The following is a 13,178-nucleotide window of genomic DNA, read 5'->3' on the forward strand; positions in this document are numbered from 1 at the left end:
ATTTAAAGTATCTGCAGTGTATATGAAATGAGAGGCAATGTGGTGTCCATTAACCCTCCATCTGTATGGAGGGTTAATGTTCTCGATTAGAAGAAGTGGGTTTGTTTATAGCCACTTTGGAGTTCTGCCAAAAACAAAATACAATTTCGGTTCTTAATTAATTGTATTTTACGGTGACCGTCAGACCGCAGCTCTTTCGCTTGCATTGCCTCTTAATACCTCTCACACCACGGTTAATGGTATGGTTTATAACATGGAGTATAACAGCGCATTCGAGTTGTTTCCCTCTCCCCCCTCCTCCGTTCCGAGCATGGATTGACTCGTCTGTCTGAACGTCGCTGTTCGTGGTGCTAGCGGTGAGGGGAAGGAAAAAAACACCATTTTTCGTCATATGGCATTGATATATAATGACTTATTGTTGGTGGCTCAGCTGGTTGGAGAGTATATAGAGTTTATTGATAACATTGAGGGAGCTTATATTTTGTTTTTTTATTGGTTTACTATATGGTATTCATTATATAGTGTAGTGTATACCCAGTTGCTTTGTGATTAATAGCTTAGCTTATTGAAGAATATATTAAGTACATTTATTATATTGATGTAATATAGATTTAGTTTTTTTTCACACCGTTTACTTTATGATAGTTGGTAGTTGGAGGCCTTTAACGTCCATATACTAAATGCCTCTGTTGATATGTAAACTTTGACTTTAACACAGCTATTTCTGTCACAAGCTAATCCCTCAGCTATTTCAATGCTAAATCCTCCTGCTTTGATAGGTGAACTCCTTTGTCAAGGCTCTCCACGCCTCTCACTATCTACGTGACTTTACCGAAAGACCCAAAGAATATAGATCTAAACGCTTTTACGGTTTGTGGAAACAACATTCAAAATGTATGGTCCAAAAAACATCAATGATTGACCAGAGCTTAAGCAGTTCAACATTAATGACACCTTTAAATGCACTAACCCCAAACTTAGATCAATGCATTACTCTGTTTCATAAATGTCTAAATACACGTTTAAAAGCAAGTAACAATTGTAACAATTTAATGATTAAGTCATGAATGAAGCACATCTTCGTTGTCATATCTTTTTTTTGCAATCAATAATTTAAAAAGTTTTACTGACTTCTGCTTGCACATGGCTTGACTTGGTTTCCTTATTCTCTATTTTGCACTCTTATCGTTTTTTGTATTGTTTTCTGTTGTAACTTGCTGACCTGTCCTTACTGGAGATCTGTGAAAAAGAGCTTAATTGCTCATCAGATTCCTTCAGTCTAAATAAAGATGATCATTCTCATCCATTCATTTACAGTAGGATCCTACTGTACAGCAGTATTGATCTTTGCAGATATTGTACTAAATAAAATAATTATACAAGACACCTGTTTAATGGTGAAAAAATATCCAACCATTTGATTTTAAATAGCATTTTATCCATCAGAGGGCCTTCTGGACCAAAGCTTTACGATTGAATTTGTTAATATTGTTTAACCTGGTAAAAAATTAAGAGACAAGTATAGTCTAATTTTCAAGAGTGACCTGGGGTATTGGGTCTGCCATTTGGTGGCTATGATTGCTACGAATAAATCCCAAACTAGTGATGTGGTGTGACATTTTTTAACTTTGCAAATTTGGAAAATACGCAAGGAAAACCATAGTTTGAATTCAACTTCATTGAGTCTCATCGGTCGGGAGTGGTTTGTTATGCAAATCCTTTTGGGCAGCTTGAAACCGATAGCATATACATTTTCTGTTTAAATTATTCACAACCTTGTACTGCATAGCTTGCAATGAGAAAGACATTGGATTGCTGGTAATTTATACGAAGCACAAACTGCATGAATGAAAGAGAAAAACAAAGCTCACCACGAAGCAGAAAGAGAAGCTGAGCTTGGCTACTTGTGCAACCGAGAGCTTCCTGTTGCATGGGGGGGAACCTTCTGCAGACACGGAGTCCTGCAGCAAGGGCGTTCGGCACTCCACAGGGGTGGCCGCGCACTCTGCAGGACCCGCTGCGCACCCCGATGGCCTTTCACCTGCACCACAGCGCACATAAACTACTGAGGCACATATAACAGATATATTCTCAGGGAGGCCTCCATGTGTCTTCAAGGCCATTTATTCAGGAAGCAATTTGGAAGACAAAAAACCCGACCCGCACAGAGGAAAACACTCAAATAATGTATAGATAGGCAGATAAGTCAGCCAACTACTTGCTCTACTGCCTCATACAGGTGCCTGGCCACCCAAATTCAGAAGTGACTACAATCTGCATGGAATCACGTTAACCACAACAATGTCAAGATGTATGTGAATTGCAGGGCAAGGTGATACATAATAAATAAATAATGCTTCTGAAGGCACCTGCAATGCACTTTTCCACATTTTTCAGGCAAAGTATGGGGTGACACACAACAAATAAACTAAACAAATCAAGATATAATTTATCATCACTACGATCACTACAATCGCTATACACACAAAAGACAAAGATCACCCATATAGCCTTCAACAGACTGTTAAGAGCAAGGACTGTTAGCGAGCAACTATTAAGGCTGGCATAGTACACAAGGGGATGGGTGGCCAACACCACGACTGGCCACCTTTGTCTCCCCAGTGCTGATATTGACACACTGCATCAGGTACTCATTTAAGGCTGAGTCGACCTAGGGGAGGCCTAGGGCAGGTACCGATATTCGTCACTAATGTTGAGAGCGGGAATCAAACTCATGTGGCTGGGTTCCCTTCTACATACACACACCAGTCACACACACATATCACTTACACACTGCATATGTATGTGTATCAGCAATTCTCAGCAATATACACGTGCTGTACTCTGTTATATGGAATCCGTGCTGTAGGATGACGTGTTCATCCACGTGTTTTTCTAGGGTGTTGTGGGGAGGCAGGTTTGTGTGTGATTTCACTAGCAACTGGACGTTTCTGAGTGATATTACTTTTAATTAAAGACCTACAGAAAAATCCAGCTGCACTGCCCACCTGTGGTATCGTCTTCTTCATTGTCCTCCACGGGTACATAGAGTGGCTCCCTCTGATAAGGAAGAACATTTGTACAATGTTATACTTTCACAACGCCTGCCTTATAATAGTACCAGTAATGAGACACAAGATGTGTCATTACAAATACATTTTGGTACAAGTGTAGCGAGTGACTTCCGAGACACGACGTGTCGAGGGCTCCTTGTTTATTTCTCACACTTTACAGGCACAATCACTGAGCAACATGTATATTGGGCTACGCATTGCTGACTCACTCATACAGCCCCATCGCCTACAATTAACTCTATAGCTGGCTGACTAATACAGCGACGACGACGATGAGAGTCGTACAGTGGATCGGCGATGCGGCCGGGCAATGGAGAAGAGATGACGGCGAAGACAGTGACAACAGCCAAGACCCGGGCCCCTACGACAGCCCCGAACCTCCGGTTACATCGCTTTTATATACTCCTCGGCGTGACCAAGCCCTGCCTCAGGCCACGCCCCCTTCTAGCAATAATTGGTTTTATACTTTTGATTTAAAGCTTTCGTAACTGCAGGGATTCATATTCTTGGTTCTTTCGGTAAAGTCACGTAGAAGGGAAACAATAAAATAATAAAAATATAAAACAATAATAAAAATATTGTTTTATATTTTTATTATTTTATTGTTTCCCTTCTACGTGACTTTACCTAAAGAACCAAGAATATAGTTTTATACTGTTTTGTTTACCTTTGTAATTTCTTCCTGAGCTACTGACATTTGCAAAATAGTGAAGACACTTTGACAAACCAACAAAATAACTTACAAATCAGACTCGTGCGATGTTTAAATATGACCATTTCCCAAAGTACATCTACAGAGATTGAGGCACTTTAAAAGAATCCTGCCATGCCACCATTTAGAAAGCATATTTTTGTACAACATGCATTGAATATGAATATGCAATTGGGTAATGGGATTTTAAAAATAAAAATTATACTGTGAGATGAATACTTGTAGAAGGATGTTGCATTGAGGTCATGAAGGAATGTGATTTCAGTCTGTTTCTGCTCCACAAAGGGCACATTTTGGTATGCAACTGTGACATATTAGGTACTACTGTGTCAAGAAAATGATCTCATTGCTACATTAGGCAAAGTACAGAATACATCTGTAGTGTCGTAGTTCTGTTCTTCCTTCTTGCTCAAGGCTTGTGTGTGTGTGCGGGTGGCGTGCGTCACACACACTCAGTCGGAGACGAGGTAGTCGCAGGAGGCACCGTCCTCCCCTTTTATTGTTGTTGAGTTCACGTCACCAACTCAGGCTCCCTCTCTCTCAAGACTATGCTGCCGCACGACCTGGCCCAGACACGACCCTGTCCGCATTGCACCGACAGCGTCGACTGAGACAGCCAACTACTGTCCGGCCGTGCAATGATCGGGCGAAGGCGGCAGCGACGAAGGCGGTGACGACAACAGTGACGACAAGACGAGTTCACTCCCAGAACCGGCAGCCTGGAGCTCTTGCTCTCTGCTACTTACATTCCCCTCAGCATGGCTTGGCTCCGCCCTACCCACGCCTCCCTCATCGAACCCACAAGAGGGTTCCAGGGGCTTCCGCACGAGGTCTACCGTGACCCTTGCCCCAGTTCCTCTGCCCTACCAGCACACCCGCGTATATGCTCAACGGCGTGTGCGCTAAGTGCCCACCTACAGTTGCAGCTGCTGTACAACAGTCAGTACTATGTCACTACATCACCCCCCCTCCGTAAAAAAAACAGCCGTCCCGGCTATCAATACAGCAGAAACAACTGGTAGGCAGGCAGGGCAACTCCCTTAACTCGTGGAACATCAACAAGAAAAAAATAAAACTTCCCCACAATCCCGTTACACTCACCCCAACGTGACGCCCCCGATCTCGCGAATGGGAAAACTCCGCTACATGGCACCCCCGCCCATGAATCGGCAACTCTCCCACATACAAAGCAGCAACCCCCATCCGCAAATCGGCGACACCCCACACACAACACGGCGCCCCCCATCCGCGAATCGGCGACACCACACACAACGCGGTGCCTCCCCGCAACCGACACACCACCTCAATTTCCCTTTAACCCAGGCCCTTAGCCCCAACACCCCCTCACTCTCAGATCCCCTCGCAGTGCAAGGGAGAGTCCCCCCATCCCGGGACATAGCTCTCGTGATCCGGTCCATGGCGCCGGTCACCCCCGTCTCAGTGGGGTCCTGTACCTCCAGAACCCAGAGGGCCAAGAGACGATGGAGGCAGAGTCCTCGGCTCAAAGGGCGCTCGGCAGGGCCCACTCGGATCCGGTCCCCGGACCTCGCACTTGGCGGTCTCGGTAGGCCTAAGAGACCCGGTCTGGCGGGGCTTGAGTTGACTATGCTGACGATCCAGCGAGCACGGGTGACCTGTAGGCGGTTACTCGTCACCCCGACACTCTGCAGCAATGTGGCCCGACCGAACACACATGAAACACTTGGGCATGGGTCCCTAGGGCAGACAGAGCTGTCCCCACCGCGGGTCCTCCCACGGGGATATTGTTGCTTGAGCCCCCCGGTAGGCTCCATGTCACGGCCTCCCACCTTGTCTGCTGCTGTTTCTCCTCGAAGACTTGTATCTTCCTGGCCACCGTTGAGGATGACATTTCTGTGCCAATGGCGGAGGGCAGGGCAACCCTCAATTTTCTTGCCAGCTCCCGTAGCCTCTCCGCCACTCGAAGGTTGAGCGCCCGCTGACCCAAAAGTGGATATGCCTCACGTCCCAGCGCCAGCAGCGCTGACCAGAAGGCGTAGGGCGTCTCGTTCTCCATCCACTTTCTCTGCAGGAATCTTGTGCGAGCCTCCCGTGCCAGATCAAGAGCAGCTTCTTGCAGCTACGTCACTCTTCGCACCTCCTCCACGCGTTCCCGCGCTCAGCTCAAAATGGCGCACGCCAGCCACGGGAGGTCCTCCGACGGAAGTTCCCGCTTGGTTTTCCCAACTCTACTCCGCACCGTCCCCTGGGGTACGCGCCTTGTGCTGGCCTGCGCCCCTCTCCACATGGCGGTCCTCTGCCATGCTGCTTGGTCGGCGCTTGACCACGGGAAAAACTCAGCAGCTCTCCCCATCGACGTGCAGGTCCCGCTCTCTCCGTCGACGTGCAGCCCCCGTTCTCTCTCTCAGTCGACGTTTAGTTGCTCTCTCTCCGTCGGCGTGCATCCGCTATCTCTCCGTCGACATACAGCCTCTCTCTCCTTCGACGCTCAGCCGCTTCCGCCACCTGGCGTAGCCACTCTCGCCATCGACGCTCGGCCGCTCTCTCCTTGTCGACGTACAGCCGTTCTCGCCGTTGACGCGCAGCCGCAACTGCCATCTTGCAAGCCACTCACGCCGTCGACGCCCAGCAGCTCTCTCTCCGTCGATGCGTAGCCGCTCCCGCCTCCTTGCATAACCGCTCCCGCCTCCTTGCGTAGCCGCTCCCGCCATCGATGTCCAGCCGCTCTCCCCTCACGGATGCGTAGCCGCTCACCCCGCAAATTTTGCGTAACAACTGTCCCACCAATCCGCAGCGGTTCCAGGGGCTTCCCCACGAGGTCAACGGTGACCCTTGCCCCAGTTCCTCCGCCCTGCTGGCATACCCGCGTATATGCTCAACGGCGTGTGCGCTAAGTGCTCACCTACAGTTGCTGCTGTACAAGTTAGCGCTATGTCACTACACATCTATAAGCTACAACAATACATTTCACACAAGGGAAATATTGGTGGCATGTTTAATTTTCACAGTTGTGAAGCAGCATAACCAGAGTATTTTCATACTCTTGGTTCTTTCGGTAAAGTAACGTAGAATGGAAATAAAATAATAAAAATATAACATAATAAAATAAAATTTTCACGACGTTTCGGCCACAACACAAGTAGCCTTCTTCAGGTGAAGAAACAGGTCTGTCCAGAAGACAGCGCTTGAGTAAACACTGCCAAGCATGGACCGCGTTTTTTAAGCTGTGTGGGCGGAATTAACATATGAATTAGCATGTTACCCAGCCCCACCTCCGGAGCGGAGGAGGGTGGCGACTGGGCACACAGAAAAATACCAAAGCAGAACAGCTAAGGTGCGCCGCTCTGTCCTGTGTTGCATTATAACTATGCTATAAACTGGACTATCATACAATACAATATTATACCTTCTAATCTAAACTACATGGTATATCATATCCATAGACAAATTCCACCTTTGAATTATACAATGTGTTACTTTACACTACCCTATACTTTAGACTATAAAATATTAGACTTGTAACATTACACTATGTCTTATTCTATGAACCCAACTATATACCACACTGCTGTATATTACTATGAAATTACGATACTATATATTGCCTTATGAATTATGTTAAACATTACAATATTCTACTATTTATTATACCACATGCTATAAACCATACCATTAACCGTGGTGTGAGAGGTATTAAGAGGCAGTGCCAGCGAATGGACTGCGGTCTGAAGGTCACCGTAAAATACAATCAATTAAGAACCGAAATGGTTTATAACATCTTTCCAAAGGTTACTAGGCCAGAATCCATCTTCTCGGTTGAAATTGTCTCTGTGTTTGTATATGTGGATGCCCTCATGAACCAATCTCTCAAGGTAGCCGGATGGCTTGCAGAGAACCTCCGTCTTAAAGAAGTCTATGTCATGTGAGCCCACTGAATTATAACATATAGTTGGGTTCATAGAATAAGACAGTGTAATGTTACAAGTCTAAAATTTATCGTCTAAAGTATAGGGTAGTGTAAATTAACACATTGTATAATTCAAAGGTGGAATTTGTCTATAGATATGATATTATACTATGTAGTTTAGATTGAAAGGTATAATATTGTATTGTATAGTAGTCAAGTTTATAGCATAGTTATAATGCAACACAGGACAGAGCAGCGCACCTTAGCTGTTCTGCTTTGGTATTTTTCTGTGTGCCCAGCCGCCACCCTCCTCCGCTCCGGAGGTGGGGCTGGGTAACATGCGAATTCATATGTTAATTCCGCCCACACAGCTTAAAATACGCGGTCCATGCTTGGCAGTATTCACTCAAGCGCTGTCTTCTGGACAGATCTGTTTCTTCACCTGAAGAAGGCTACTTGTGTTGTGGCCGAAACGTCATGAAAATTTTATTTTATTATGTTATATTTTTATTATTTTATTTCCATTCTACGCGACTTTACCGAAAGAACCAAGAAGATGAATTCCTGCAGTCATGAAAGCTTTAAATCGAAATATTTTCATACTCGTCGAGAATAGTTATTACAGAACATCCCTGCTGCCTTAGTGACATCATCAGATAACATTATACAAAACATCCTTACCCACAATGAGGCCACAACATTAAGGAACACTGAGGCAGACTGAAGGCGTCTTAAAAAAGCTTTCTTTGCTTGCTTAAAAATTGTATTTTCATCTTGGCTTTGCAATATTTTTTTCTATATGATTAAGAGATAGATTTTAATATTTAATACTGTACTAATAAAACAAAAAAACACCTAACAATTGGAAAACAACTACAATGTAAATCAACTTAATAAATAAAAAAATGTAATCGCTACATATATTTCAATGCTATGGGGAGCAAAGGGATTTTTAGTAATCTTTGAAATTGGTTAACTTCACACATTCTGAAGCTAACCTTTTTGCAGACAGTACATCTCCTTCATATATCCGTCCTTCCACAAAATATTTTTTTACATTTTACATCAAACACAGGTCTTCTAGGAATGCACACTTACTCGACCACAAGGCCTTCTGGGAGTGCACAATTTCAGCAGCGATGATTCAGTACAAACTCTGGAATGTTTTCGACAGTGTCTCATCAGCACAGTCATGCTTGCTTGAGCCAGTGAGGGTAAATAGCCAGATGCTGTAAATGACGACCCTCTCTTTAACATGTCTCCTTTATATATGTATTCCTCCACTTACTCTATCGACTACACTCTTCCCTGTGAAAGTCACTCTTCCATAGGAGCTTGTCCAATTTACATTTATGATGGAATAGCTATGGCATCCAAGATGTAAAAGCTGGGTGTTGTGCGTGCCCTCACCGACTGGGCAGGGCATCCCTGTGCACAAGCTCGTCTCCATGGTGGCCACAGCACAAAGCCCAGTAGGTAGAGAGAAAACAGAGATGTCTTCACAAAGGTGCTGAAGAACGGTTTGTTGAACTCTGTGTAGATGTACTAGAGAGGTGGCAGATTCAGCAGGAAAACAGAAATTGCATTACATTGAGGCACACAAACCCAGAAAACCATCACCTGTTCTCTCCTGATTATACACCTAGGCTGTATCAGGTTGTATGTCGTGAGTTTGAGACTTTGTTAGTGGGCCACTAAGACTGAAGACATTGCCTAAATTGAAATAAGCTGACTACATTGAATATGACCCAACAATGAACACGACGGCATGACTGCCAGCTAGCATGTTGCTGGCTCACAATGTGTGCTGTACCGAGGTGAGCTCTGAAGATGCCACCCAGATAAAGTCCACCAGAAGCAGCACCCCTATGCCCAGCAGCATGCGCCGCCGGGTCTGCCTTGGGCCCGCCTGCCCACTGTCCATCCTGTGACACCTAGCACTTGCATTCAGATCTTGAACACTGTGGACAGAAAGTATGAATGTTAAAGCAAAGCCCCAGAAGGCTACACGTCGATGGACCCATTTTGAACAGTTTTGTGTTGTCAAATATTGCATAAAAAAGCAAACCTTTCAATACTCTAGTACATATGGTGCTTGAAATAAAAAAAAACATAGACCAATATAATAATGCAAAATGTCACTATGTAAGGTCCTGAGGGACCACTAGTTATATGGATGGTGCAGTTTGGATACCATTGTTTTGCTAAGTAGGTAATCTATTGTTATGCATGCATATTCATGTATTATCACACACAAGGTCCAGTTCTGTAGAGTACATCATAGTGTTATGAGCCTATGAGCCAGATAGTCATGTTTAAGCCATTGTCTTGAGAACATCTTCCCCTACCATATACTGCACTTTTCTTGGCTTGCAATTAAGAGGTCATGTTAAGAAAGCAGACATTTTGGATACACGATTGGAACTAACAATTAATTTGAGAGGGAGCACCCTCTACTGCTTCTGGACACCTGATTACATTTCTCACATTCCTGAACATATGCTGTAGTTTTGCTGAATACATTACCTCTTCCAAAGACTGAACCTTTATTGTTTCTACAGCAAAATGGCCATTCTACTATAGTCAATGTGTTCTGAACTTTGCTATGCTTTTCTCCAATGCGCAACATGTGTGCATGCACTGCTCTGGACATTCCGTTAATAATGCGGTGGATTTTCCACTGGCTCGGAAAGAAGCATTTTAGGTGAGTGATGGTGCAATGGTTATCAGACCACACTATGAAACTGGTGACCTTAGTTTGATTTCCAACCACGGTTTTCATTAGTGGGAAAGAGCATGAACCAGCCCTGGGCCTGGCACCCACCCCTCCACCAACCTGCACTGAACAGGTTGAATAAAAAAGTACTGTATGCAGTCAACCCCTGTAACTTAGACTGCATGGAGTGGCATGCATCAAGCAGTGGATTAAGAGTACCATAATTATTATTAAGGCCTGAAACTTATTCTTGATATAACCATTCTCCAGAAATATGCTTCATTATTCAGGAAAACATTATCTGTAAATATTTCTTGGGGAATATTTATGTCCTGAAGACCAGCGGAAACGTTTAATTTCTTCTTCTCTCGGTACAGTAAACAAACCCTTGAATTTGTTTTTTTACCTTACATATGTTCACTAAAGCAGAAACGTAACACCTTATATACTATTTGAAGCATTTAAATATCAAAATAGTTGGGCAGCTGTACAGTGAGGGAAAAAAGTATTTGATCCCCTGCTGATTTTGTACGTTTTCCCACTGACAAAGAAATGATCAGTCTATAATTTTAATGGTAGGTTTATTTGAACAGTGAGAGGCAGAATAACAACAAAAAATCCAGAAAAACGCATGTCAAAAATGTTATAAATTGATTTGCATTTTAATGACGGAAATAAGTATTTGACCCCCTCTTAATCAGAAAGATTTCTGGCTCCCAGGTGTATTTTATACAGGTAACAAGCTGAGATTAGGAGCACTCCCTGTAAGAGTGTAACAAGCTGAGATTAAGAGCACTCCCTGTAAGAGTGTGCTCCTAATCTCAGCTCTTTACCTGTATAAAAGACACCTGTCCACAGAAGCAATCAATCAATCAGATTCCAAACTCTCCACCATGGCCAAAACCAAAGAGCTCTCCAAGGATGTCAGGAACAAGATTGTAGACCTACACAAGGCTGGAATGGGCTACAAGACCATTGCCAAGCAGCTTGGTGAGAAGGTGACAACAGTTGGTGCGATTATTCGCAAATGGGGGAAACACAAAAGAACTGTCAATCTCCCTCAGCCTGGGGCTCCACGCAAGATCTCACCTCGTGGAGTTGCAATGATCATGAGAACGGTGAGGGATCAGCCAGAACTACACGGGAGGATCTTGTCAATGATCTCAAGGCAGCTGGGACCATAGTCACCAAGAAAACAATTGGTAACACACTACGCCGTGAAGGACTGAAATCCTGCAGCGCCCGCAAGGTCCCCCTGCTCAAGAAAGCACATATACATGCCCGTTTGAAGTTTGCCAATGAACATCTGAATGATTCAGAGGACAACTGGGTGAAAGTGTTGTGGTCAGATGAGACCAAAATGGAGCTCTTTGGCATCAACTCAACTCGCCGTGTTTGGAGGAGGAGGAATGCTGCCTATGACCCCAAGAACACCATCCCCACCGTCAAACATGGAGGTGGAAACATGATGCTTTGGTGGTGTTTTTCTGCTATTGGGGACAGGACAACTTCACCGCATCAAAGGGACGATGGACGGGGCCATGTGCCGTCAAATCTTGGGTGAGAACCTCCTTCCCTCAGCCAGGGCATTGAAAATGGGTCATGGATGGGTATTCCAGCGTGACAATGACCCAAAACACACGGCCAAGGCAACAAAGGTGTGGCTCAAGAAGAAGCACATTAAGGTCCTGGAGTGGCCTAGCCAGTCTCCAGACCTTAATCCCATAGAAAATCTGTGGAGGGAGCTGAAGGTTCGAGTTGCCAAACATCAGCCTCGAAACCTTAATGACTTGGAGAAGATCTGCAAAGAGGAGTGGGACAAAATCCCTCCTGAGATGTGTGCAAACCTGGTGGCCAACTACAAGAAACGTCTGACCTCTGTGATTGCCAACAAGGGTTTTGCCACCAAGTACTAAGTCATGTTTTGCAGAGGGGTCAAATACTTATTTCCCTCATTAAAATGCAAATCAATTTATAACATTTTTGACATGCGTTTTTCTGGATTTTGTTGTTATTCTGTATCTCACTCTTCAAATAAACCTATCATTAAAATTATAGACTGATCATTTCTTTGTCAGTGGGCAAACGTACAAAATCAGCAGGGGATCAAATACTTTTTTCCCTCACTGTATATGTTATTCGAAGATTGTTCAAGTGCCATATGCTACTTTTTCTAAACTGCATTCCACATCTTGGAATCTGGTTTTTAAAGGTGTCTTGGACTATTCAAAACCAGTTATTTGTGACAAGGAAGTAACCTTGTTGAGTGCTTGTTGTTAGCCTATCAGATACACTACAATACTGTACTCATTATCTTGGAAGGGACTACAGTTATATTTGCATACTTTAATGTACTGCTTGCTAATGTGTATACTCTGTCGTCTACGGCCCAATCTATTACAACCACGTGTTTAACTTTTTTTCCCAACAGCACACAACACAACATGCTTCTGTCCAAACATACACCACATACATCTGAAGCCTTGGTCGGGTGGATCGATACCGTACTGTCGTGTAAGCAATATTTTAGGTTTAAAATGTTTGTTGGGTGTAGTAGTGATCTAGGTGGACTTTATTTTACAGTGAGCATGAAAGTATGCACACCCATTTAAATGAACAAGCTTGGAGTCAGGTTGGTTGATCAAGGATGGCGACATCTTGTGTAAGACATGCCCATTAAGGGCAGGAAGATGCCTTTAGAAAGAAGTACAGAAAGTAATATCGTGTGGTTGGCTGCATAAAACATTTCAAGTGATCCCCCCCCCCAACCCCTAAATTTGTACTTCTTTA

The 13,178-nt window shown here is 44.2% G+C and overlaps 1 protein-coding gene across 4 annotated transcripts in view; it reads right to left on the reverse strand.

The window, feature by feature from the left end:
• LOC116945675 (solute carrier family 35 member F5-like) overlaps positions 1 to 13,178 on the reverse strand; it is a 56,288-nt gene that overhangs the window by 38,867 nt on the left and 4,243 nt on the right. For all 4 annotated transcript variants that reach the window (XM_076071064.1, XM_032960216.2, XM_032960224.2 and 1 more), the window contains exons 2-5: positions 9,486 to 9,633; positions 9,083 to 9,217; positions 3,009 to 3,060; positions 1,872 to 2,041 (exon numbers count right to left, since the gene is read on the reverse strand). In XM_076071064.1, the coding sequence (XP_075927179.1) occupies positions 1,872 to 2,041; positions 3,009 to 3,060; positions 9,083 to 9,217; positions 9,486 to 9,596 (468 nt within the window). In that variant the 5' untranslated portion in view covers positions 9,597 to 9,633. The remainder of the gene's footprint in view (positions 1 to 1,871; positions 2,042 to 3,008; positions 3,061 to 9,082; positions 9,218 to 9,485; positions 9,634 to 13,178) is intronic.

The sequence above is a fragment of the Petromyzon marinus genome, chromosome 2, assembly GCF_048934315.1.
Source record: "Petromyzon marinus isolate PM22_M1 ecotype Great Lakes invasive population chromosome 2, UKy_Petmar_22M1.pri1.0, whole genome shotgun sequence".
NCBI classification, from domain to species: domain Eukaryota; kingdom Metazoa; phylum Chordata; class Hyperoartia; order Petromyzontiformes; family Petromyzontidae; genus Petromyzon; species Petromyzon marinus.